This window comes from Eleginops maclovinus, chromosome 10 (genome assembly GCF_036324505.1).
Source record: "Eleginops maclovinus isolate JMC-PN-2008 ecotype Puerto Natales chromosome 10, JC_Emac_rtc_rv5, whole genome shotgun sequence".
In the NCBI taxonomy this organism is placed as follows: domain Eukaryota; kingdom Metazoa; phylum Chordata; class Actinopteri; order Perciformes; family Eleginopidae; genus Eleginops; species Eleginops maclovinus.
Genome location: NC_086358.1, coordinates 22,454,742 through 22,482,304, shown reverse-complemented (window position 1 = coordinate 22,482,304; position 27,563 = coordinate 22,454,742). Strand labels below are relative to the sequence as shown.

General features: G+C 42.2%; 2 protein-coding genes across 5 annotated transcripts in view; one reads left to right on the top strand and one right to left on the bottom strand.

Annotated features, from left to right (window-relative positions):
- The first annotated feature begins 10,901 nt into the window (after window positions 1-10,901).
- Window positions 10,902-24,696, top strand: LOC134870908 (Na(+)/H(+) exchange regulatory cofactor NHE-RF1-like). 3 transcript variants are annotated; one of them, XM_063893424.1, is made up of 6 exons: window positions 10,905-11,583; window positions 20,173-20,343; window positions 22,052-22,205; window positions 22,334-22,371; window positions 23,313-23,420; window positions 24,012-24,696. In XM_063893424.1, the coding sequence occupies exons 1-6, from the start codon at window positions 11,113-11,115 to the stop codon at window positions 24,153-24,155; spliced, it is 1,086 nt and encodes a 361-aa protein (XP_063749494.1). In that variant the 5' UTR covers window positions 10,905-11,112; the 3' UTR covers window positions 24,156-24,696. The 3 variants fall into 3 exon arrangements, with proteins under 3 accessions (XP_063749496.1, XP_063749494.1, XP_063749495.1); XM_063893425.1 differs by having other exon boundaries at window positions 10,906-11,583; window positions 23,316-23,420; XM_063893426.1 differs by lacking the exons at window positions 23,313-23,420; window positions 24,012-24,696 and adding an exon at window positions 22,810-23,303 and having other exon boundaries at window positions 10,902-11,583.
- LOC134870905 (caskin-2-like) overlaps window positions 24,175-27,563 on the bottom strand; it is a 109,407-nt gene continuing 106,018 nt past the window's right edge. For both annotated transcript variants that reach the window (XM_063893422.1, XM_063893421.1), the window contains one exon: window positions 24,175-25,547. In XM_063893422.1, the coding sequence (XP_063749492.1) occupies window positions 25,457-25,547 (91 nt within the window). In that variant the 3' untranslated portion in view covers window positions 24,175-25,456. The remainder of the gene's footprint in view (window positions 25,548-27,563) is intronic.

Below are 27,563 nucleotides of genomic sequence, written 5' to 3'. Positions count from 1 at the left end.
TGTGTGTGTGTGTGTGTGTGTGTGTGTGTGTGTGTGTGTGTGTGTGTGTGTGTGTGTGTGTGTGTGTGTGTGTGTGTGTGTGTGTGTGTGTGTGTGTGTGTGTGTGTGTGTGTGTGAAAAAAAACACTTTTATTCACAAATAAATCAAACAAACCACATTAGAACGAACGTCAAATCAAAACAACTTCAATTCAGGAATTGATTGAAAACCAGCTCATCATTCTCCACTGAAACCAAAGCATTGTTAAAGCACCACATATTTTGAAACTCCCCCACATTTTCTGTTAGACAAAAATAACTGAAATCAGTTTTGACCCTCGCTCTCACCATGCATTTAAAGATCAGCACAGCATCACAAGCCATCGAGTCCCCAACTTTATTTCTCCTGCTGAGGTAGATGTCCATTTTTGCCTGGCCCAACAAAAAGTTCAGGAGCTGACATTTAAACTTTTGTCTCTGGTTGTACCTGTAACCAAGGATAAACACTTTGGGGGAAAAAACCTCACTAAACAAACAAAAATCTGGGTCAGTGACTGAAAGAAACAAAGGAGTCGATCCCATTCTGAGAAACAGTGGAAAATGGTTTCTCTTTGGTCACAGAACGGACAGGTATCAGAAAAAGCTGGGTTGATCACTGAAACAAAAGCATTGACAGCAACCGCGCCGTGGAGAATCCTCCACTGTAGATCCCCCAGCCTCTTCGTAAGCGGGGGCTTGTAAAGCGCTCTCCACTCAGGCCTCTGAGTCTCAGTCAGGGCCAGGTGGGCTCTCCACCGGGTGTCCACTCAGCCCTGCAGTCTTCTCTGGTTTAGCACTTTTGTCATAAAATAATACATTATTTTGTGTGACATGGTGCTAAACTTAAAATCAGTGACATTATTTAACCTTAACAGAAAAGGATCACATGTGATGTCAGGAACACAAAGTATCTCCCGGGAAAAGAGTCATTTTCGCTTGGTTCAGTAAGTCTGTTACAGAAAGCAACAGCCAGTGCCAGCTCTGGTTCGCTGAGCTGCTATTTCCAATTACTCAGCAGGAGGCTGGTCACTTGGACTGACCTGATGCCCAAACGTGCCGCCAGGCCCGCAGCATAGTCCAGGCGAGGGCCACACACCTCCAGCACATGTCCCAGTGTGAGGATCTTCTCTTCACAGAGTCTCTGCTGTAGAGAAGGCCCTATTCCACACAGAAAACGAGCCCCGTGGACCACCGGCTCTTTGAGGAGCCAGAATAAAGAGGCACAGTTCTACGTTCTCTCTTTCCGGAAAAGCCCCCACACCTTGAAGGCGGGTCTGAACATGCCAACCGGTGAGCCAGCATGGAAGACACAAGGTTATTTAAAATCAAAATACACCCCTTAAAAGAAAGGAAGGATCCACTTCCAATTCTTCAATCGGCCTTCCACCTTTTCTACGAGCCCGTCCCAGTCTTGGACAGAAAAGGTCTTGTTACCGAGATAAACACCCAGGTACTTTAAACCTCCCCTCTTCCAAACAAAGCCCCCAGGTAAAACTAGACCATTAATGTGGCCTGCCCCTACTGCTATGGCCTCACTCTTCCCCCAGTTTACCCTAGCGGAGGAGAGCTTGCTAAAAACACCCACAGTATTTATTAAAGCATTGATATCAGTTGGAGTTTTCATAAACAGCAGTACATCGTCTGCATACGCAGACAATTTAAGAACATGATCACAGCCAGGAAAAGAAAAACCATGTAGTTTGGACCTTAGGTTCTATGGCCAGGGAGTACAGCATCCCGGACAAAGAGCAGCCCTGTCTGACTCCTCTCTCGGCTTTAAAAGGAGCACATAAACTACCGTTAATCTTCAGTACACTCTCAATGTCCCTGTACCAGACCTGGATCTTGGCTATCAGACCAGAGCCGAACCCAAAAGCCTCCAGCGTCTGCCACAAGTACTGGTGCTCAGTCAAAAGCCTTTTCTTGGTCCAGAGAAATCAGATCAAGCTCACAGCCCAATGAACCGGAGAGGTCCAAAACATCTCGAATCAGAGTAACGGTGTCAGTTATCAACCTGCTGGGTACACAGTATGTCTGGTCTACTTGAATGACATGCTCCATCCCTTTCCTCAGCCTCGTCGCCAACGCTTTGGAGAGCAGTTTGTAGTCGGTATAGAGAAGGGATACAGGACGCCAGTTCTTAATCTCCTGCAGGTCTCCTTTCTTGGGGAGGAGAGTGAGCACCGCCCTCCTGCAGCTCAGAGGCAACCTCCCCTTACTGAGACTGTCCCTGAGGACTCCCAGCAGGTCATCACCCATAACAGGCCAGAAAACCTTATAGAAGTCTGCAGGCAGGCCGTCTATGCCGGGAGCCTTCCCACTCTGCATGCTCTGCAGGGCCTCCTGCAACTCCTGGGCTGAGAGCTCAGCTTCCAGGTCTGCGCTGTCCCCCTCAAGGACCTTAGGAAGGCCCTCAAAGAAGGACAGTGCCGCCTCTGGTTCTGCCTGGAAATCTGACCTGTAGAGCTCTTTAGAAAACCTGACAGCACACTGCTGAATGTCGGCCGACTCCTCAAGCAGCGGCCCAGTGTCTGACCTCAGGGAATGCATCAGCCTCCTCTGACCATTCTTGCGCTCGAGACAGGAGAAAAAGAGGGAGCATCCATTTTCACGATGTTCTGAAACCGGGATCTGACCAGAGCACCATGAGCAGAAAACCCAAGCAGGTCGGACAGAGCTGAATTTCTACTTTTGAAAACCTCAACATGTTCTCGCTCTCCTGTGGAGTCTGCCAATCCCTGCAGTTCCACCACTTACCTCTCCAGAGCCCTCAGAGATCTAGCCATGTCCTTGGTGACATTGAGAGTGTACTGCAGGCAAAGTGTTTGATTTTTACTTTCCCCACATCCCACCACTGCTGAAGACTACTGTACTCACTCTTACAATTATGGTAGTTTTACCCCAAAAATTTGAAGACTGTTTTAAAATGATTATCAGCCAACAGAGAAACATTGAAATGCCAATACGCACTATTGCACTTCACATAATTAATACAAATTGAAACCTGAACAAGGGAATGGTCAGAGAACCCAACAGGACTAATGGAGCAGCTCCTGCTTGTATTCATGTGGTGGTTAAAACAGTACACTCGGTCCAGTCTGGCTAGAGACAACAGATTGTCCCTAGAATGCACCCAGGTGTACTGCCGCTGGCCCGGGTAAAGATGCCTCCAAATGTCACTCAGCTCGAAAGACTCTGTGATCCTCATTAAAGCACTCCTAGAGGCAGCATGCGGTTCCCAGTGGTTCCTGTCCAGCACAGGGTTTTCTGTGCAGTTAAAGTCACCCCCCAGGAACAGATACTCCTCACTACTGCAGGTGCTAAGGGCATGCCTCAACTGTTCAAAAAAAACCTTTCAGAGCCCACACTGGGAGCATAAATATTAATAAAACATATTTTAACCCTCTCAAAAACAGCATTTAATTTCAACAAGTGACCTGGAATGACGTCCTCAACGGTGCAGGAAAAGGATGTGAAACCTCTGGCAAAGAGAATAGCAACCCCTCCACTATGGCTGAAGAAGCCCTCCCCACTCCATGCCCTCCTCCAGTCACTCTCATTGTCAGCAGTGCTGTGAGTCTCCTGGAGAAACGTGACATTCAGATTCTTACTCTCCATTAAAGAAAACAAAGATGCTCTCTTGGCATCCCCTCGAGCACCGTTAATATTCAGAGAGCCAAGCTTTATGTCACCCATAATGAAAGTATAGCTGCATCCTAACCAAGTCAAAACGATAGGCAGATTTCACCCTGCCATATCCCACCACAGCACCCACAGCCAAACTACACTCCTCTACCGAAACACCGCCAGGTGGAGAGAGCTTGATGGCATGCTGGCGAGTCAGCTTCTCCAACCCGGAGCTGCTGCCACAAGACGCCATGCCGAGCCGCCTGGCAAAAAAATCACCAGTGCCACCAAACAAATCCACCAAACCCACCAAAATTTGGTGACATGATGCACAAAGTTATACACAATCACCCAGTGAAAGAAAACACATGTTTAAAAGGGTTTGAAAACTTACGAAACCGATAATCACCACTCTCCGCAATACTCACCGATCTAGACTAGACGGGATGTACCCAAAAAGTGAATGTAAGGAGCATTTATGGGTACAAGTTGGGAACCGGCCTACTTTACATATTTCAAGGGTGCTGAATCCAAAAAAAACGGTACCCGAGCGAAATTTTGAGTTTTTGACCTTCTAATTTGCATATCAAAATGGCCGCCAAACTCCCTATCTTGCTCAGTCGTTGGACCATTTTCCCCAAGTTTTTTTGTAAGTAGGCAATCAAAGATGATGAATTAAGTGTCTAGATCTATAGTCTGGGGTCAGAGCAAGGATATAGTGGAGGCTCAGTGCCTTTTTTATGTATATATATATGCAAAATACCAACTTTTAAGGTGAAATTAAGCATTATTTGTGTCATTTTTTAAGGCCGACATAAATATTCAGTCAATATCACTCTTAAATGTTCCCAGTGTATATATGATATGTGATGTATTCCATATTACATAATAACTAAGAAAAACACCATTGCAAGTTGTCTGAGAATTCATTTTTTTATGCAAACAAAGCATAATGCTCTTAATTCAAACATCGAAAAACCCAAGTGAATAGGGAAAAAAAAAACATGAAACTTCCCTTGAACAGTTCTACAGATCACATCTTGTTTCTGTATATTTTCTTTCATGTTTCTAGCTGAATTGCTTTGCTTTCATCTGTCTTCTGTAAGTTCCATAGGTCACTTGTTTTGGTAAATTGTTTTTATACCTTTCTAGTTTGCTTGTGTGCCATTTGTCTTTGGAATTTCATTTTGATTAGTATTTCTTTCTGCAGTCCTTTTCCAAGTTCTTTGGTTACCCATTGCCTTGGTATGCTTGAGGACTACAACTCCACATTTAAACAAGGACATTGGTCATCACTCTGACATGTACACATTGCAGTGCATAACAGCCCCGATTTTCGGCATTTGCACTGGCGTGTTGTGCATTGTTTTTTACAGGCACACCTGATCATTTCCAGGCAACTTTCAGGTATTGGGTTCTGTGACATAAGAATGGGCTGTAGTCCTGAATCACCATCTTTCCATCCCATGTCCAAGGGTGAAGGAAGCTCAGGTGTGGCATAGTGAGCATTTCTCTAAACCATTGCCTGGTAGTGTACTCTCAGCAGATGGAAGTGGAGCGCATCGCTTGTAGGCGGCATTGCTTCTGGTTTACCTGTCCTGGAGAAAAGTATATGCCTTGCTGCATCAACAGAGTCTGTTTTATGCACATCATATATTCTGCAGACAAAAGCCTCTGAAGATCTTTGAGTCTCCTCCGTGAGATCACCAATTCCGAGGTTGCTGAGCAATTGATGGTGCATTTTCCAGACTTTCCATGATGTACTTTTGGTGTGACTTGCAATGTATGATGTGGTATCACAACCAGTTAGTGCATGAAATGCTACAAGGCTTGGTGCTGAATCCTTTGGCAGTTTGTTAAAAACAGCATCAATTGGTATATATTGTGGCTTCCTTGTGGTACCAGACAACAGCCAGAGTTTTTTACATGCTACGTGTGGGAAATGGGAAACGAGAATCACAAGTACATCAGTGTCTCTAGATGACACGACTACTGTGTCTGACTGGCAGTGCACTGCATGTAATACCAATCGGGTATCTGCCTCTTCGTGTGTGGCTCTCAGATGAGTCAGGTTGGTTGTTGCTTTTGATGACCTAACCTCCGTCTCTGAACCCACCAGCAACTACTATCTCTTTATCATCCGGTGCCTGAGCACATAGTTCTTCAGAGAGTAGATTGGCAAGATCAGCTTTGTTGTCAGGGAGGGACAGGAAATTGGTCCAGTTTTTTGGAAGAGGCACATCACGACCCTCAACAAGTCGTCTGATTGGTTGAGCTGCTTTTGTGCGTCGTGTCCTGGTAGCACCCTTGATGGTCTCTTCTCTGTATCTGTCAAACACAACGTCTATCCTTTTATAGTAACATCCTGCTTTCAACACTGCTCTGACAAATGTGTCGGCCAGATCCCCAAATGTTACTGCTTTGTCTGGCTTTCCAAGGGCAACCACAAGTGCCTGTCCATCTATGATGAGACAAGATGACATGTCGGGAAGTTCAATAGCCTCAGGACAGACTATGTCTTCAGTTAACTTATTTACTAATACAGACTTGTTTCCAGTGCGAAGTGTCCCATTCATTTCAGCAAGGGATATGGGAACTGGCAGAAGCTCGTGTTTTAGGACAGCTGGTAAGTCAACTGGACGACCTGCCTCATAGGCCGTAACAAGGCGTTTGAGAATGTTTCGGTCAGCCTTTATGACAGTTCTGTTGTCTTTGATTTTAGGATTTTTGGCCACTTCATACAGAGATGCAAATGTTTTAGCTTTGCTCTTATGTAGGGTTGCATGGATTGGGACCTCTGGTTTATCTTTGTCCTCAGGAACAATCACTTTTTCTTGTCCTAGGTCTTTGGCAGAAAGTAATGAGCTTTGGATAGCCTCTGTGGCAACGTCTTTCGTGGCGAGATTTTGCAATGAGCCTGAGGAGACTGAATCAAACACCTTGAACCCTTTGAAGACTAAAACCAATGCCATTTCGTCTCTGTTGTCTCTCTTTTCACGGGATTTGGTAGCTTCATTGTGGACGTAGGTTTTCTCAGGTGTGTTGCTGAACATCAAATGTGTCTCTTCTGCTACATGGGACCTCATGTTGTAGGAGAGTGTCCATCTGGAAAGGGCTGAAGGTGTCTTAGTAATGCCAATGATCCCCCCTCCTTTTTTCCCTGTTCCGTTGATCCACTCCATTGCTTGGTCTGGATCGACCTGGTTGAATCGTTGATCGGACCGCTTCACAACAAAGTTGCCTCTTTGGAACTCAGATAGTACAGGTTCTGGGAGTTGGTGCATCTCAGCAATATACACTGGCCCCCATCTTGCATAGTTCAGGTGGTCATATCGCATGAAGTACGGCAACATCCAGCTGAAGGAGTGAAGATGAAGCTCCCAGAGTCCATCACGCTGAGCTCGTGTAAACTGCAACAGTGTTGAGACCATATCCATGTAGTTCCACCAGAAGACAAAGTTGACATCTTCAGATTTACTTGCGATGAAATCTTTGAGGAGACTGTCAAACTGTTCCTGCTTCAGATATGTTATCAACTGAGGAATCATTTCAGGATTTTCATCAGCAGCCATAGCAGAGATCTCATCATGGCATTCCTTGTTTGATTCTGCAGCAAACGCGAGGAATGTTGGCAACAAAAGCTGCCATAGGGCCTGCAAGGTCAGTTTGTGAGCTCTCATACCCTTGTTGTATGCTTTCCCTGACATGACAAGCATGACAGCACCCTCCCCCAGCAATCCACTCTCCAGCCACACTTCAGCTAGACCAGACCCAGCCATGTGATCTCCGATAGTCTTTAGGAAGTTCATTGCAATATGAAGTCCACCAAGCCGAGGGATTAACTTGCCCTGATATTCCTCAACACACCACTTCAGTTCCATGAGCTTGCAGTAAAGAGCTTGGTCCACTGTTATGACTGTATGCTCCTGGCCAAAATGTGATGATATTGCCATGCACCTCTTCACAACTGTATTGAGCGTATCATACTCATGAGCTGGAGCAAGGACTATTGGCAAATATCCTACTGCTGTCTGCTCTGGTTCCTTTGACGAGACTGACTGATTGAAAACGGTCCAAGAAGGTTTGGGTTCAGAATCCTGACGTCGCAGGAAGAAAGCCATGTCTGTTGCTTGTGCTTGTTTCACACACTCACTGTCTCCTTTAGGTCTGGTAAACCAGGTCTTGTTAACATGTGATGTGAATACTGGCTTGCTTGTGGCAGAATGTACATTGACGTGGTGCAGGTTCTCCAGGACATCTGGCACAACCAGTGTACGGCTAGTGGAGGGCTTCAGCATGTCAAGTTCTATATCTTTTTTTCCCCGTTGCCAGGCTGCCATTTGGGTTGCATGAAAGGTGTTCTTTCCATCTAAGGACTCATCAAGGATGTCAATGTTGTCAGCAGTGAAGTGGATGAATCGATTTGCTACCATGTTTGGTGGAATAATGGCACCGGTTGCTGGGTCCATAGATTTTAAGGTACTCTCAGCTAAGGCATTGTCTACCTTCATCACCTGCTCATAGTTCAAACAGTGGCCGGCCTTGTTGAATAACTCTACCAGCTGTTTTGATCGTGTAGCCTGATGTAGTGTAGTAGCCAGTCCGATATGTTTAGGTGTCCATTTTCTGCCGCGACTGACACAGTAGATCAGGTCCTGTGCTATGCTCAGCACTTTTCTACGGAGAAGGTCTTCATTCTCCGTAGAAAAGTGGATATACCACCTCTGTTGACACATGTATTTTTGATAATTCCTCCCCCCAAATCTAGCCCTGTCACAGCAGTCACTCCCCAGCATCCATTGCCCTATGATAGCTTGTTAGCTAGCTAGCTAGCTAGAAAGTAGGGGGATTTATGCTGCCACAGGGCTATGTTTGGGTTGGAATTATAAGAAATAAACTTGTATCAACAGAGGTGGTCATCTTTAGGGCACAACTGGAAGAAAAAAAAACTAGCTAGCTGTTTTTTTCCCCTCCAAAACTGTTAGCTAACTGTTAGCTAGTTTTCTCCCAGTTGCTAGCCATCTCAATATCATTGAAATACACAATTTTGACCCACTATGGTTGAAAAAGTATCATTTTGGATAAATAGGGTTAACAAGCTCAATCAATAACTAAGGAATATTGACATTTTTTGTCTAAAAAAATCAAAAAGCAGGAAACTTACCAAAGCGTGTGAAACTGTTACGATCCTCTTTGCTGTTAATTCACCTCAGGCAAAGGGTCCTCAGCGATGGGACTGACCATGCTATGTACTGATCTAAATATTCAACTTGGTACGTTTCATGGTGGTCTCTTTTTGAATATTTTTCCCTATTCACCTGGGTTTTTCCCGTCTTAGAATTTAGAGAACAAATGCTTAATTTGCAAAAAAAAAAAAAAAAAAAAAACATGAAATCTCAGACAACTTGCAATGGATTTTTTTCTTTGTTATCATATAATATGGTGTACATCATATGTCATATCAACAGGGAAAATTTCAGAGTAACTTTTATTTAATATTTATGTCGGCCTTAAAAAATGACACAAATAATGCTTAATTTCACCTTAAAAGTTGGTATTTTGCATATATATATACATAAAAAAGGCACTGAGCCTCCACTATATCCTTGTTTGACCCTTGACTATCGATCTAGAAACTTAATTTCCTCATCTTGATTGCCTACTTACAAAAAAAACTAGGAGGAAATGGTCCAATAACTGTGCAAGATGGGCAATTTGGCGGCCATTTTAATATGCAAATTAGAAGGTCAAAACCTCAAAATTTCACCCGGGTACCGGTTTTTTTGGACTCAGCACCCTTGAAATATGTAAGGTAGGCCGGTTCCCGACTTGTACCCATAAATGCTCCTTACTTCTTATAAAAGGCCTTTTTTCTGAAATCCGTCTAGACTAATCTACTCACAGCGAGAGAGAGAACGAGAGAGAGAGAGAGAGAGAGAGAGAGAGAGAGAGAGACAGAGAGAGACAGAGAGACAGAGCGAGATACAGTTAATATAATTTGTGTATTTTGCTTTTATGACTTGATGAAGGACTCATCAGCTGCATGTTTGCTGGGTTGCATGTACCAAATCTGTGCGCAGTGCCTCTAGAACATATGAAACTGTTTATATTTGTATCAACAACAAAAAAAAACAACGATTAGATAATAATAATAATATAAAAGTAATAACACATATTTCGCATTTATCTTCAGATTTAAGTTAAACAATGAGGGTTGAATTTAGTTTTGGAACACAACATCTAACATAGGGGTCTTCATCAAGATGTTAAAACTGCAATTTTGGACAGATTCCGGGTCAGTCCGTCTGTTTATTGACGGACTGTTTATTGTAACACAGGCAAGTTTGTGAGCCCCTGTTGGCTATGTAATGCTTTTCTGCAAATATATGTATTGGTCAATTACTGTGTGGATGCTCAGGTATGATATCATTTTAAAATGCAGAAGTATTCCAATTATTGCCTTTAGACCTTGATCACTTTGTTAAGTTGTCAGACAGAAAAGTCCTCTTTGATGTATATTATGCTGCTTGAGAAATAAATTATTTTAACTCAGCACATTTGAATTCAGTGTTAAATGTATCATGTTCAAAATGTGTTATTACATTTTTACAAACACTTTTGACATTATAATAAGTTGAACACAATATATCAATGTATAAATATAAATATAGTATATATGCTGTATCTTTGAATTGACTCCACAAAGCCTGTTTTTATAATGGTCAACATTCAATAGTCAACCTGTATACTTATGAAACCTACAGGCATACATAGGACATGCATTTCCTATTTGCAGGTTTAACCTTCACAATAAAAGCACAACCAATGTTTCGTTAGCATAAACTGCATATACTGTACCTCTTGAAATGAATGTATCTTTGTTTTGGTTATTAATTTCTTAGCCATAAACCAACTCCAACTAGGGAGACTGCCTTTTCATTTATTAAAATCAAAGTAAGGTATTTTTTATAAAGGTGCTCTAGAGCCGGTTCTGCATAGTGTTGTCACTTATGTTGTTACCTTTAAAGGTTTATGTTTATAGTTAGAGTCTAAAAGACGTTGGTTTTTAAAACTCTATGTAAAACAGTATATTAGATATCAGCCATTGAGAAGAAAAGGGCTATGAACTTGGTTGTGATCATGAAGTCTGAACAGTATCTTTTACTTTGAAAATCCAATGACACGAATTGATCTTATTGTATTAGTTTGAGACTGCACGGGCGCTGTCGGGGGGAGGCAGAGGGTGGAGGCAGTGAGGTGGAAGAAGATTGCCACACAGCAAAGAGTTGAAGGGGGGAAGGATAGAAGCAGAAACACAGTAGCGGAAACTCTCCTGTCACTCAGTTCAGCGGAAGTGGAGCTCGAGTAAAGTCAGTGCGCAACAGGTGTTTTGAGTGACACCTCTTTAAAGCTCGCACGTTTTTGGATAAAAACACAAAAGTTTTATTTCGGTAGAAAAGTACCAACATGTCAAAGCTCCGCCCCAGGCAGTGTGTGCTGGAGAAAGGGTCCAGTGGCTACGGGTTCCACCTGCACGGAGAGAAGGGCAAGACCGGCCAGTTTATCCGGCTCGTGGAGCCCGACACTCCCGCCTCAGCAGCCGGGCTTTTCGCGGGCGACTGCCTGGCCTTCGTGAACGGAGAGAGCGTGGAGGGCGAGAGCCACCAGCAGGTGGTTGCGAGGATCCGGGCCACCGCCGAGGCTCTGGAGCTTATCGTGGTGGACTCCGAAACGGCTGAGCTGTTGAAGAAACACAACCTTCAGTGCCGGAAAGAGTTCGTAACGGAGGGGATTCCCCTGCCTGGCGGGGACAGCGACTCTGAGCACGGGGACACACAGAGCAACGGCACCCCGAGGGAATGCACCCCTGCCCCGCCGGAGAATGGGGATGCTGCCTCCGAGAGGTCGGAGAGGCTGAGTGTCAGCTCCATCACTAAGGTACCTTACTGAGTTTGGGCTAAAGTTATTATGTAAGTAATACATAATTATATTGTGTATTACATTATGGAACAGCAACGGGAGATACAACCCTTGTCTCTCCTTTAGGCTCTGATCAATCACTAGGTAGACCCTTCGGTCAGTAGGTCAGCTCTTAACCTCTTGACCTGTGAATAAGCAGCCTTGTGAATTCATCTTCTTCTTACAACATTATGGAAATCAGAAGAGAGAGAAATAAAACCAACAGACAAACCAGAAACACAGAACTCCAGCTCATACATGCAGCATCAGGGGATACAATTATAAGAATAACATGAAACAGTGGCATGATGGCCCCAGCATCCACATATCTGAAGTAGGGTTCATGAACCTAAGAAAATCCGCCGGTCTTTAAATGTAATATACTTTCCGGATATTGTAATATCACCACATCACACGCCACTCTCTTTGCTGTATGCGTTCTGTTTATAATCTTAAACCATATTGCTTTTGTAAAATTGTCTCCAACTATTTCTCTGCCATAAATACTTGTTGATCATTGATTTCATTCATATACCAGCCCTAATAACCCAGAGTGTTATGAATATGGCTGACTTTTATCTTTTTAACTGATCTGAGGCCTTGCCTCTGAGCTGCAAAGGTTATGTGGAAATAGATCTCCTATTAAGTAGCTACTTCATCTGCGAGAGGAAGGCTACAGGCTGTGGCAGAGCGGTGACACAGCTCAGTGAAATGTTCCTGTTCCACACCATCCCCGTCATCAAATCGTCTGTCAGTCTTTACTTCCCGTCTTCTATTCCCCGTCAGGTTTGTCTTGTCAGACGAGATTCACCCCGGCGAGTCAGAGCAACATTTGTAAGCCCTTCATATCAGCTGATAGATTTCTTCTTGAACAGGCAGAGCATCTGTTATTCAGGGACTGATGACAGACGTGTTTTTGTATTTGTAGCTAACAGGATAAAGGTATACTGTTACAAAACAACAAAGCTCCTGCAGGGAACATAGTGTCAGATATGCATTTATATCCTCATACTTGAATATCTGTTTTGTTATAGCTGGACTTAATAGTTATTTTCCTTGCAAATAGTTTTATCATCTTTCTATGTCTCTTCAATTTCAAACCCTTTTCCCAACAGGAGGCTAGACCCCACCCCCCGTGTTTAAACATTAACATTTGTATTTGCTGCATAAGCACTAGTCCAGAGTTAAATCAGTTAATTTCAGGGGAACTACTGAGGTCAGCAGATCTGCATGCAGGTGTGAAGTTCAACATGGTTTTAATGTCAAACTCATTCATACTGAGATTATTTGCCTGTTGTGTTGTCAGATTGGCAGTTAACAACATGCCATCTCTCACACACACACACACATATATATATTTATATATATCATGATAAATGTATATGTGTGTGTCCCTCTGTGAGGGCGAGTGAAAACAGTAATAAGATGGTCACAAAAAGAAAAAAGAGCGGCTGCGATGCTGCACACCTCCAACTGCATTCCTCTCTGATGGGACACATGGCAGAGTGTGACTGAGGCTCTGACAGCAAACCGTCGGGGGGGAACACCTCAGTGGGCCGGCCCATGGCGATGTGAAACTAACTGACTAACTGCTTCAAACAATAGTTATTTTAACCTCTGGTTTGTCCAGGACTTAGTCACCAGACTGTTTGATAATTTAATATATTACCAAATTCTTTCATGAACTTCAGAGATTTATTTTTCTTGGAAGATAAAAGCATGAGGTAAATGAGCATGTCATCATATCATGGTAACATCCTGGCCTCCAGCACCTCCTTCCTCCACCTCACTGAGCGGGGGCCTTCGGTTGGTCTCCATAGAGACCCCCAGCCGCAGAAAGAGGCTTTGTCCACAGTGTTTGCATGGGGAGAAAGGCCTGTGAGCCTTGGAGGAAAGGAGAACGGGCTCTCCCCTCAACAAGGAGGCCATGCCGACCCTGAAATACCTACTGCCTCACTGAACGCTGTCAGGAGGGCTGCAATAAAGGGAGGGGAAGGGGCCGGCTGTGGGATTAAACAGCAGTTTGTTCAGGCTTTGTATATTTGAACATTAACAAAAAGATGACATTAGTATAATGAATGGTGGAGTTTAGAGGAAGGTTTAATATATTGAGGCTTTTGAACAAAAGTAAAAAGTTAATGCCCAACATTGAACCCATTGGTTCCATATGTGGAAATGTTACAGACTCGCCATATCTAACAGGACTGTGTGCTCTGAGCTTCCACTCCCTGTTGCAGGTACACATATCTTAAGACTTTGAACCTCACACTCAGAATGAGTCCTTGAGGCTGCCCTCGTCTTTTTTCCAACACATCATTTTTCTTCAGTGTTTCACAACTCTTATCTCTCAGCTCATATAAGCCTGGGAAAGAACAATTCATCTGCTGCTGTATTGATTCAAGAATAGTGAGCGCTATAAATCAAGTTTAATGTTGTGTTACTCAATGTAGCTGCAGATTGGCTGTAGTCATAATGTCGAAAACCACAGCCCCCCTGTGGATGGGGTGTTCGATAGAGCTTTTAGACCTCTAACCCTAACCCTAACCATAACCCTAACCCCCATACCAGCCCCTCTCCTAGGAAAGTCGATTATCGAATGCAATGCAAAAGGAAGGAGCCCATTGAAGATTTGTTCCAGAAAAACACGTATACTTTTTTTTTGTTTGTACTTCATTTGAAAAATGTTTTGCCTGTAACTTACATGCAACTCCTTTAATTTCCGTGTCAACACTCACTAGATATGAATTTCCATGGAATTATACATTCCAAAACATTCCTCCTTGAACTGAACTCCGGTGCATTCGATAATAGACTTGTGTGGAATTTCCTTGGAGAGGAGTTGGTATGGGGGGCAGTTGGTGAGTTGTGTAAAACAGTTCCTTTTAATAAACTTCGGGTTTGCAAACTACGTTGTTGGTGCTCCGTTTTATGTGTAGGGACCCTAGTCATGCTTCTGCAGAGGTTTGGTGCTATTTCGAGCAATGGTAGTGGTTAAAAAATGCCGTTTTGGAAGCGTTCTGCGCACTGCCCCGATCGAATGCACTGTAAGCCATTTGGACTATTAGCGTTGCTCCCGGTTGCTCCGGGCAAGCTCTGTACTGGTTGATGAACGAAAAAACTCTCTGGAGGGCTTATTTTTATCAGTTTTCATGCAGAAAAAGACCCTGGGGTCAATTTTCACAGAGTATCCCTTTAAGTTAAAGTTCAAAAGTATCAACATCAAATTATACTGAAAGTAAAAGTACTTGTTATGTATGTGATATATTATTTGGGACAAACAACGCTCTTGTTGCACAAATTATTCAGGTTTTTTAACATCTTTTATAATTTTGCTTTTTTGTACCTTAAACAGTTAGTCCACTAGTTTAATTTTCAGAGATGCATTATGTTAACAGTGTATCACACGTTTTAAATGAGTAAGTATAGTACTTGTTTACTTTCCACCACTGCATATGTGCAATACCATACTTATAATGTTGATGTGGTTGTTTAGTATTTTTGGCATTTTACAGACAAACTGATTAAACTAAAATTACTTAAATAGTAACAGGTACAGTACAGTCTCCTCTCAAGGTGCATTCAAGAACAGCTTTTGGAACACGTGATCTTCCTCTGCAGGTCCAGTGTCCCAGCAACATAGGGCCAGCCTGTCCACGCTGTCTTAACAATGAAAGGAGATAGACAAACTGATTATTAAAATTACAGCCTGTTGTTGTCTTTCATACCTAAAAGGTAACTACTATTTGGTAAACATCTATGTATGATTTACATAAAAACAGTTGAGTGAAATGAGTGCCAACCCAGCTTTCTCTGTTCCACGGCCTGTAGCTGTGGCAGCCTGGAGGTCAGAGGGCATCTTGATGGAGCCTAGAGTTTGATAAGGGTGCACATGTAAATCCCCAAAACACACAGAAGGATGTCCTCACATTAGGAGATTCCGATGAAAATGCTGGAGCACACGTCTTAAATGACCTTCCCTGCTGACAGAAATGCAAATGATTTTATAATTCCCAGAGAAGACACACACATCTTTAGAGAAGTATTTTGTATTTTGGAAAAACAACCGGTTTGGTACTGCTGACAGCAGCTGGCTCTTTATATGGGCTGGCCTCCAAAACAAACTCCATAAAGAGCTGCGTGCGTCAGCTGATACACACACACACACACACACACACACACACACACACACACACACACACACACACACACACACACACACACACACACACACACACACACACACACACTCACACACACTGTTGCTCTCAGGAATAGAGATCATTTAGCTATTTATTACCGCTGCCATGCTTCTGAAGGAGACTTTGAGCTGACTGCTGTGATTAGGGTCCCCCCCGCTCTGACTGGATGACAGTCATTATAATAACATTCGTTCAAGCAATCGGGGGTTGTCTATGAAGCCTCTACTCCTGTCAAGATGACTGCATTCATATTGTTTTACAGATAATTGAGAATTCAGCATCACGTGACTATATGTTAGTGTGCAGCTGTAGAGCTAAATAAAACTAAAATAAAAAACATCCATCCCAGCTGTTTTCCAGTCCCAGGTTGTGTTGAGTGAGTCTAAGCAAAGCAGACATGCCCCTTCACCTCAGCTGACTCCTTTAAGAGGACGACGCTTCTTCCTGGTCTCTGGTCCTCACTCTGTCTCTGAGGACAGAAATTTGTATGATTGTAATAATAATGTTCTGTGATTGGCTCTCACCTACGTCGACATTCTGCATGCCAGTCCTTTGTCCCCACTGTGTTTGGAGGAAGTCCTAGAAGATTTACACTCGCATCTTAGTGTGTGCTACAGAGACACCGTAAACTAGATTCCCTTTTATTTAAAAATGATTATAAAACACTATTAAAGAACATCTCACCACTAGTTGCTTTTGTTACTGAACTCTGTTCATTTTGTGTAATGCTTGTAGTTCTGATGCTTGTTTATGTCGAATGTGTTTTCTTTTTGTTTTAATGCTTCACATGTCCAACTTGTGTTTCTACCAGACCTCTGTGGATGGTTTTCTCCTTGAGCAGTGAAAAGATAATAATGTAGTTCAGTGCTGCTAGTTTTGATTCTCTGTTCATCACATCCCTGCTGCACTTAATTCTTCTTGATCTGAGTCCAGAGTTTCTGAGTGCGATATCTTCAACTTGTTTTTGCAGATTGTGTGGTAGAGGTTGTAAGCTGTTGGGCGGAACCTATGAGGAAACCACTTCCTGTTGCTATAGTGCTGAAGCTTAGGCCTGTTATAGATAACCATAACGTTACATGGAATGACAGATTGGTGTAGTTTGTATTGTAGGATAATCCCTTGCTCCCGCAGCTAACACAAAGCTAAATGTTCCATGGGGAGGAGGTGAGCTGAGTCGGTCAGTGTGAGGCTAAACACTTTGGACACTTTGGACAGACGGACGACACACTGACTGCTTCACTCACCCTCATTTAGTTACTACACTACATCTAGGTACACACACACACACACACACACACACACACACACACACACACACACACACACACACACACACACACAAAATACTTTTGTACTGTGAACTAGGGTTTCTGTGCCAATAAAAGAAAAAGATGAAGACATTTAATTGACAGTGATTATAAATAAACATATATATATATATATATACATAATAAAATGTGTCATTGTGTTGTAGTTATTATAAATGCTGAAGATTTTTCAGATTTATGACTCTGTAACCAATGTCAAAGACCCAAGCCAACATGTAAATGATTATTAAAATAGTCACTCAGATACACTATGTAGACAAAAGTATTGGGACACCTACACGTTACATCTACAGGAGCTTTTATGACATCCCATTCCAAATTCTTAGGCATTAATATGAAGTTGGTCCCCCTTTTGCAGCTGTGACAGCTTCCTCTCTTCTGGGAAGGCTTTCTACAAGATGTTGGAGTGTGTCTGTGGGAATTTTTGTCCATTCCTCCAGAAGAGCATTTGTGTGGTCAGACACTGATGTTGGACGAGAGGGACTGGCTCTCTGTTTTAGTTCATCCCAAAGGTGTTCACTGGGGTTGAGGTCAGGGCTCTTTGCGGGCCAGTCCAGTTCTTTCACACCAAAGTCATCCAGCCAGGCCTTTATGGACCTTGATTTGTGCACGGGGCCATGCTGAAACAGGAAAGGGCCTTCCCCAAACTGTTTCCACAAAGTTGGAAGTATAGAATAGTCCAGAATGACTCAGTAAGATGAAGCATTAAAAATCCCCCCTCACTGGAACTAAGGGGCCGAGGCCAACCCCAGAAAAACCCTCCACTATGCAATAATACCTCTTACAGTTGATCGTGGAATATCTAGGAGACTGTAGTTTAAATACTGTGTGCTTTTGTTCTCTATATTGAATAAATTAGCTTGTCCTTATTAGTGCATTCCTTTAAGCTGCTCTGCCACTCTTTGCTGCAATTGTACATTTCCCTGCTGTGGGAGTAATAAAGGATTTTAGATTTTGTCATTGCACAGAGGCATGGAGGTGGACTGAGCTGCCTGGACTCTTGACAGTGTTTCAGCTGGTGCAGCACTCACATCCTGTAAGCTGTTACCCATACTATTGAGATGAAGCCTTGTCTCTCTGTGTAAATGGTTCTCCTCACACAGTTAATGTTCCAGCCTCAGTTCAAGGTCCTCCCACCAGCTCATAATGTGGCACCCTGTTGGAAACACAGGATCTGATGTTTAACTACAGCTAGCTGTAAAACCATTAACCTCCCATAATAACCAGCTTAGGGAATGTTTACAATGCTGCCTCTCGTACCATCACACTTGAGGGGTGGGGGGGGGCGGGCTGTCATCATGCAGCGCTCGTTCTGCTCAACCTGTGCACGCAGACAGGAATAACCTCTGAAAAGAGATGGTAGTACTCTCTCTCTGTGTCACTGAGTGCCATTTTTGGGTGGAAGGTTTTTTTATATATACATATATATATACATATATCAGAATCAGAATACCTTTAATTGTCCCACAGAGGGGAAGTTTTCATGATTACAGCAGAAAGAGCCAAAGACAGCTTAATATTACACCCAAGATACTAAAAAAATATATATACAAGAATCCCACAATTATATATAATTTTCCGGAGCTGTATATACAGTATATATATATATATATATATATATATATATATATATATACAACTCTGTAAAAAATTAACAGACCACTCCAAATGTTTCTTAAATCTTTATCTCTACATGTTTGGCAGCCATCCCAGTGTCTGTTGAATTCCAACACAGAGAAATGTTGTCGGTAGTTTATAGAATACAAAAAAATACAAATTAATTTAACTCAAAGACATACCTATAAATAGTAAAAAAACAGAAAATGATCATGCTGAATTTTGTGAGTGAGATAATTGTAGTGTTTGCTTGTGTACTTTGCACCTCACCTGTTCTATCACCCTGATCATCTTTATTAACAGTCACTGATTGTGTTTGCTGGCTCATAAATGTGCAGTGCTATCCAAAGGTCCGCTAACATCACACTGACTCACTGAATGTTTCAGGAATCATCAACCACCCTGCCATTTAAACTCAATGTGTAATCCATATGTGTGGGTGAGAGGCTGAGAGGGTTGTGTGGGGGGGTTCTGTCTCGAGTCTTGAATGCTGAGCATGCAGTGGTTGATATTTAATGCTCACTTGTCAGGGAATCATTTACAGACATAGTTAGTGTAGATAGCTGGGTGTTTATCCGATTAATGGAAGGTGGAGCGTTTTGTCAAGGCACATGCACATGTTTGCTCCAAATGGGTGAGGAGGATGTGTTGCGAAATTAGAAATGAAATGGAAAAAGAAGGCAAAAATGTTTTAAAGGAAAACACCTTTTTATGTTGACCACTTTTAGTTCTAAGTGAATTTCCAGAGTCTTGAAATAAAGACGTCAGTGTTACAGTCCGCTCCACATACATTGAAGACATGCCTGATGTTCCTGTTTAAGGGCTCAGTATGTTTTGTCAAATTAAGCAGAGGTGGAATGGTGATTTCAAGTTACAGATGTAAAAAGGAAACACATTGGTGCGTTCATGTGTTCATCAATTCAATGTTGCATTTGGTGAAAGTGGGGTTTATTTCATCTACTTTACATGCTACTGGGTAGTTTGACCCATAATAGTATATTATAATGTGTGTCAGCAAATAAATCTGCATGGTAACTAGTATACGTAAAAGATATGTAAATAAATACGTAAAATAAATGTGTTGGATTCAAAACTACAACATTGTCTTACAAAATGTAGTGTAGTAAAAGTAGCCAATTAAAGTACAAGTACCTCAATCTTGTACTTAAGTACAGTTGTGAGCGTTCTGTTCTCACACAGGGTTAAAAATGAAGGAAGGAAAGCTAGTTCGGGCAAACAAACAAAGTTTATTCAAAATATGAGATGAGGATCCAAATGTTAGCCTTCCAGAGATTGTGAAGAATTGTCAGAAAAGTCAACAACGTCTTAGTAAATCCAACTTTTTACTCAAATAATAATCATTTTAATATCCTATAATCAGAAATGTTATGCTCCCAATATTTACTATGTGTGTGTGTGTGCAGGAGGAGGGGGGGGGTCTGCGGCCTCGTCTCTGCCACATGCAGAAAGGCAGCAGCGGTTACGGCTTCAACCTGCACAGTGAGAAGTCCAGACCGGGTCAGTTCATCAGGGCCGTGGACGACGATTCTCCTGCACAGCGGGCCGGACTCAAACCACAGGACAAGATCATCCAGGTACTACACACACACACATTGAAAGGATATGGATAGGGGAGCAGAGTAGAAGGATGAGAACAGAAAGAAACAGGGAGTCAGCTGGTAGAATGCTTTTAATCACAGCGGGATATGTTCCTGTGTTATTTGTATAAGAAATACTTCAGTAAGATTAATGAATACAGGTTCTTAAAGGGGGGCTGGGGTAGATAATATCAATGGAAATAAAAGCACAACTGGACAGACTCAGTGAGAAGGTTGAGAGGAGGTTTCCATTGAGGGTCACTGAAGAGGAATGAAGTAGAATGTTACGTACCAGCTGTGCATCCACAGCCTGTGGGAGTACACCCAGAGATTCCTGATGGTATTCCCATCTCAGACTTTCCTCCCCCAGAATTCCTCAGTGCCTTATCTCCCTGGAGCGTGATTAGTTTGGGCTTTGGGAGTGTGCTGGTGCACGCCGCCCTATCATAACACTCCACTCACTACATTGGCATCTTTTCTTACCATACAGAAATCATCATTCATGCCTTTGTGTAAATCAAATATCATCTGACCTTGATAGAGTGGAGTATGTTCCTTTTTACACAGCTGTCATGTGGGATCCATAACTCAGGGGAAGTAGAAAGAATAGTTTTTAGATAGTTGATCATCAGTCATTTTTAATGATGACTTTTATGATATCTTAATTTGAATAAGAATATCTGACCCATACAAGTTTAAATTGATAACATGTTCCACCTCTAGTATGGAGGCCAAAGTGTTCAATATGTAATAACTGAGGCATTCTGGGAGCTCCTCTGTTAGCCTGCCATACGCTACCTGCTGCTGGCTGTTGCCTTGGTTACAGAGCCGTACATTCATGTGAACAAAGTTTATTTAGCTTCTGCCCAAGAACAAACAAATATTATAAAGAATAATATATTTTGGGGTATATCAACCGTGACTCCACACTGTGAACCTGACCTCAGACGTTACCACAGCAGCTCCCAATGTGCACACAGAACAGCGTTAACATTTCTAGTTATTACAATACTTTATCTGGCACGTGCAGACATAATGGAATACATGATTATGTGTTTCATCAATATAGGGATGGAAAATTAAGAATTGCTTCCTTTGGAATCTGTGTTGGATTCTTCTCATCTATTCTGTGGCCCTGACTGGGGCTGAATCCTATTTCTGTGGCAGAATCATGGCACTTATCCGTCAGGAAGCAGCTGATTTTCTCTGCTGATGCTTCAATGTAAACGAAAAAGTGTTGAGTCTGCAGAAGAGCTAGCTAACGTTACCTGATAGCAGCTGGTCCTGCACCGAGCTAATGGCTAATGCACTCAAAATCTATTGATTAAAATGTAGTATCATGCGAAGCATACATTATAATGTATAATGATGAGATAAAATGCAGTAAAACTTTAAAGTGTAGTTTTTGGTAAGAAACTTGCATTGACCCATTTTATGAAGTCGATTTTTACAGTATAGAAGTGTTGACTCTTATCTTTTGTAGATTTGTGATACATTAGTGTCCATCCCTCATGCTAAATGCGAAGTCCAGCTACTGCCCGAGTGATGAGAGGATTACAACTGAAAACTAATCTGCAACATGTTTAATAATCAGCTAATAATTTAGTTAGTTAATTTTAGTTAAACAACAAATCTTGTTTCAGATTTCATGAGTCGTAAACTACAAAAAGATAAGATCCCCCCCCCCCATCTCCTGTCTCTTCAGGTGAATGGCCTGTCAGTGAAGGACATGCAGCACTCGGAGGTGGTTGCAGCGATCAAAGCAGGAGGCGAAGAGACGTCCCTGCTGGTGGTGGATGCAGAGACTGAAGTGTTCTTCAAGGCGTGTGACGTGCTGCCCACCAAGGAGCACGTCAGCGGTACGACACACACACATCTGCTCTGAGCTTTTAAAAGCTGCCACTGTCGGGAACTGATTCACTGCCGTTCCATGACGACTGTCACCATGTTAAACTGAGTCTAATCACTACGTATTCCTCCCCTGCAGGAGCTCTGCCTGAGCCAAAAAGAACATCAGAGGAGGAGGTGAGGAGCACTACACACACACACACACACAGCATGTAAAGTATTCTGACTGTGTATCCTGCTCTGTGAAACTGTTAAGCACACGACCAGGCCGGAGACTGAGCCGTAATGAATGGAGGGAGAGACATGGTGTGAGAGGGAGAGAGATGGTGTGAGATGGTGGAGTGGGGTGTAAGGATGAGAGCAGATCACATTTCTGACAGTCTCCCTCTCATTAAAGATCCAAAAACACAGCATCCTACACTCCCCGAAATGCAACTCAGGGTTATTTTTTCAGACATAACAAGCAGAATGCTCCTTTATTAGGCGGTCAGTATGAACTAACGTGAGCAAAAAGTTTATCATAATTAAAAACACACACACACAACACTGACAGCTTGGCAAGCGTGGATTGGCCCCTCTGATGACATTGTGTCTGACCCTTCACCATGGCAACAGGAGCTGAGCAGTGCAGTGTGGTTCCTCTCGGTCTCAGAGTCCTGGAGGATCATGGGATTGAAGTGGCTTTACCGCGTCGGGGCTTATGCTAATGAGAAGAATAAGGAGCTGTTCACATAATACACACACACACACACACACACGCACGCGTAGCAGAGCAACAACAATCCCTCTTTCAGCAGCCCTTACATAATGTGTGTGTGTGAGGGTGCATTCCAACAACATCTGCTGTCACTCCAATGTTTGTACACAGTCCTGCACTCCAAGGGGATAGAGTATGCACAATGTTGCATTATGATATATTCTGAACAGAGCTAGATTCCTGTTTCTGGTCCAGCGTCACAACATGAAGTTGATTGAAAGTCATGTGTATATTTACACTGAGTCCGCAGGGCAGTTTCAGAGCTGACAGAATGTGACCGCTGCCCCCTGCTGGACAACACACACTATACATACTTATCAGTTTCTGTTGATAGAACCCAGTCTGAATGCTCCTCTGTCAGCAGGTGGCAGCAGTGGTGAAGCCCAAAGTGTCTGTGAGCTCTTCAGCCTCCAGCGCGTCCTCCATCGCCTCCCTGCCGGGGACCGGCAGCAGCGATCCCTCTCCACAGGTAAAACACTGCACATATTAAGTACACAGCTTCTCACACCCCTTCTGCAGGTAAGGTGGAATGCCACAGGTCAGGAGGTGATTTTTCAGACAATTATTAGAACTAAGACAAAACAAATAAGCCACAACACATCAAATCAATGAAGATAGAATAAATGAATAAAATGAGATTTCAATCATTTCAATACCCTTAAGATGATTGGTAGCTGTAGTAATGTGCTGTTAGTCATAGGAAGGGTCAAGGTTACACAAATGGTCAGACTTAGTAAATAAAGCGTAAATATTTCAAGGAAGTAACGTAGAAATCTTTTTTGAAAGGTTGAATATTTGAGATTAAGACATCATTTGACTTTTGATATTTTATAACAGTACAGCAACACTTTAGTTTAGTAAGAGCTGTGCCTGACCATTATGTTGGTATTGATGGAAAAATAAATAAAGAATGTGATAAAAAGAATAGTACTATAATTATTGGTAACTATCGTTATTAATCTGGAACCATTAAATGTTTTGCATGTTTCTAGTATGAATTGTTTTTTAATTTCAATCAACGGTGCAATAGAGATACATAAATGTTGGTGTGTGTGAGCAGGTGGAGCCCCCCGCCCCGGCTGACAATCTGGGTCTCAGCTTGTCTCTAGCTCAGGCTAAAGAGAGAGCTCGTCAGAAACGATCGGCCAAGAAAGCTCCGACCATGGACTGGAGCAAGAGGAACGAGCTGTTCGGAAACTTATAAAACCCACTTTTACCCTCAACCTCCAACCCCCCTATACTCCCCCGCTCCCTCCCTCCCTCCACTCCTGTCTGCCATCTGGATTTTGTTTTCAATGTTGAGACACCAGATTCCTGTGGACTTTGAAACTCATGAAAACAGTATTATTTGATGATTTTATTTGTTTTAATTTAGTGTTTCCACTTTCTTTTTAATAACGGTTGAAGTCACACACAGGAATGAATGATAATACTTTAAGAAGAATGTTTTGAAGACAAAAATAATGTAGTTTGCACTTGAAAAGGACTACAAAAGGATTATTGGGGCATATGTGAAAGATTATTACATTTTAAATGTCAGATTTTGATGAATGCAATCAGCAACTAGAATGAAAGAATATATCCATCTCCCTCGTATGATAACTCCTTACTGCCAACATGACGTGTGAGGCACTGCGTTGGAAATCCTGTATGATTCGAGGAAGTCACATCTTATTTTTCATGTGGCTCTTGATAAATGATTGTACATACATGAATAAACCTTTTATTTGACTGAGAGAAGTGAACAGCCTCAGTGTGATTGTTGTTCTGCTGCTCATTATATTGATGGGCAGGGATAAATGGAACGCCAAGTCTGCTTTGTGGTTTGTCAAGGAATGGCTGGTAGTGTTTGTACTACAAGAACTTCATAGAGGCATAAAGCTGCTCCCCGGTGTCAGGGGACGCTCTGTTTACACGTCTTTTAATAAAAAACATGAATATCAAAGCAGAAAACTAAATTGCTATTGCTTTAGACTTTCATTTTATAGTGCAGAGTTAAAATGATATTTAAATATTACATTTACTAAACTATATCAATTTGTTATTTGATTATATTTGAACATAGAAGTCTTGAATTATTCTGGATACTAATCCAGAATAACTGAACAGTAGTTCAGTCACTTACGTCACTGCCTCTGAAATAAAAGCATCTCCATTGTGTGAGAGCAAAACTGTCTACACACACACACCCGATGATACACACCATTTGAACACCTGTCAAATCATGTCAGGAATACGCTGCTATAAATACAATAAAACTATATTTCCCTTACGTTATAAAGCAAAACATATTCACAGCACAGTTAAGCTATATATGAGAACGATTAAAGCAAGGAAATAGAAGTATCCATATCTGACAGTGAAACATTTACAGGTGAGCTCAATGGACCCCCTTCAGTGACAACCTGCTGATCCTCAGTGTTGCATTGTCCCGGCTGAGTCCTTGGGGGAAGTACTTCCGCAGTAATGAGGAGGAGTTGTGCAGGATATCCTCTGAAATGGGGGTCACTCCAACATGGCGTCCAGTTGGTCAGCCAGGTCATCGAACATGTTGCTGATGTCGTCCAGAATATTTCCTGCTGCCTTCACTGAGCCGCTGCGGAGCACAGGACTGTTACAGAGCAGTGATGAAGGCCCCCCCGCACGCCGTTTCTTAAATGAATGTTCCTCATGATCATACAATGATAAAAGGATACAGGTTTTTTTACAAATACCTTGCTCCATTTGAATTTGACGCCTGTCCAAACGACTCCATTTTTCTTTAGCATACTCAGATTTTTTCCTATTACTCAAAATGTCAATAACGTTCTACAGCAGGGGTGTCCAAACTACGGCCCGGGGGCAAATGCGGCCTATGGTCCATTTTGAATCGGCCCTCAGCAAATTCTAAAAGCATAATGGAATATGACTCACACCTGAAACTTGTGCTTGTCTTGTAATGTACTTCTTTAATATATATGCACAGATATATTACACAGTATTCACGTGTGAATGAGCCCAATTTTTGAATAAATTCAGTCAAATTAGATTTTTTTTTCTAACAAATCTAAGTTGATAAGAAAAAGCCAAATAACTTAATACATAACAAAGCTTGAAATATACCATTCATATTTCCTTTTATTTTGAGCACTCTGAGAATCCTGAATAAGGGATGAGCTACCAACAGAATAAAGTAAACCCTACGGAGAGCTGTGATGAAGGCTGTTATTTTCTTAAAGCATATTCAAGTGTCATCATAACTTACCTAAATTTGATTAATTTTGCTACCATAATTTCCGGACTATTAAGCGCACCTGAATATAAGCCGCACCCACTGAATTTTAAAGAAATATGTATTTTGTACATAAATAAGCCGCAGATGTCTATAAGCCGCAGGTGCCTACCGGTACATTGAAACAAATGAACACAGGCTTTAACGAAACACGGCTTGTAACAAAAATAAATAGGCCTTTAAACGAAACAAGGTATATCATACTCTCAATTCCCATTTAAGATGGTTGACAAATCCTTTTGATACTTGGATGTGGTCACGAGTAGATTTATCCAAGACTTGTTTGAATTGAACTTTAAACCTGTATTTGAGCGTACATTAATGATTTTGGTCGGTTGTCACATCTCCCTTTATCCCTGGCAGGGACGGTCAATGCTGTTAAAATGAATATTCTCCCCAATTTCGTTGTTCTTTTTCTTTTCTTTTTTACACGGCTTGTAACAAAAATAAATAGGCTTTAACGAAACACGGCTTGTAACAAAAATTTAAAAAATAGCAGTAAACAGTAGCCTACCAAGAAAGTCATTGGTCACTATCTTCCTCCTCCTGTGCACTGAAACCACTGAAGTCATCTCCTTCGGTGTCGGAGTTGAATAGCCTCAGAATTTCTTCATCCGATGTTGGATCGTCTTCATTGTCGCTCTCGTCACTTTCATCCGAAGGCAAATACCCCGCTGAGCTCATGCTGCCCTCTTCAACACGCAGCAGTCCAGACTCATTAAGGCCAAGCTCCCGTGCAGCAGCTCTATTTCCTTTACCAACTGCCAGATCGATCGCCTTCAACTTGAAAGCTGCATTATATGCATTTCTCCGTGTCTTTGCCATGATGAGGGTGACAAAATGACTACCGTAATCATAATGATGGGAAGTTTGAGCACGCTCGATTCACGTCACATTATGTGACGGTGCTCAGTTTTTTGTCTATTTCTTTTCAAAATCCCATTTTGGCGGCATGAAGCTTGTGAAAGCGGGAAAAATCCATAAATTAGCCGCGTCATTGTATAGGCCGCGAGGTTCAAAGCGTGGGAAAAAAGTAGCGGCTTATAGTCCGGAAATTACGGTAACTTAGAACTTAAATTATGAGGCAATCACTCAACTCTAGAAAATGGCCCAGCGCTTTGTAGGTTTTTCGGTATGTGGCCCTCAGTGATAAGGTTCGGACACCCCTGGTCTACAGTCTATTCATATTCATTCTGTCGTTAGTGTCTAAAATGCTCTATATTTTTAAACCTGATCTTTAGTGTATTTCTATACTGCTGTTTTAATGTTTATACCTCCTTATCATGTTCATTGTGTGAATATATACGTTTTTTATATCCGTCATCCATCAGCCACAACATT

Bases quoted from the DNA above. Each gene is read 5' to 3' on its own strand.
- LOC134870908 (XM_063893424.1), top strand. From the start codon at position 11,113: ATGTCAAAGCTCCGCCCCAGGCAGTGTGTGCTGGAGAAAGGGTCCAGT. The intron at 22,372-23,312 runs GTGAGGAGCACT...CTCCTCTGTCAG, and splicing joins AAAGAACATCAGAGGAGGAG to CAGGTGGCAGCAGTGGTGAA. The intron at 23,421-24,011 runs GTAAAACACTGC...GTGTGTGAGCAG, and splicing joins GCAGCGATCCCTCTCCACAG to GTGGAGCCCCCCGCCCCGGC.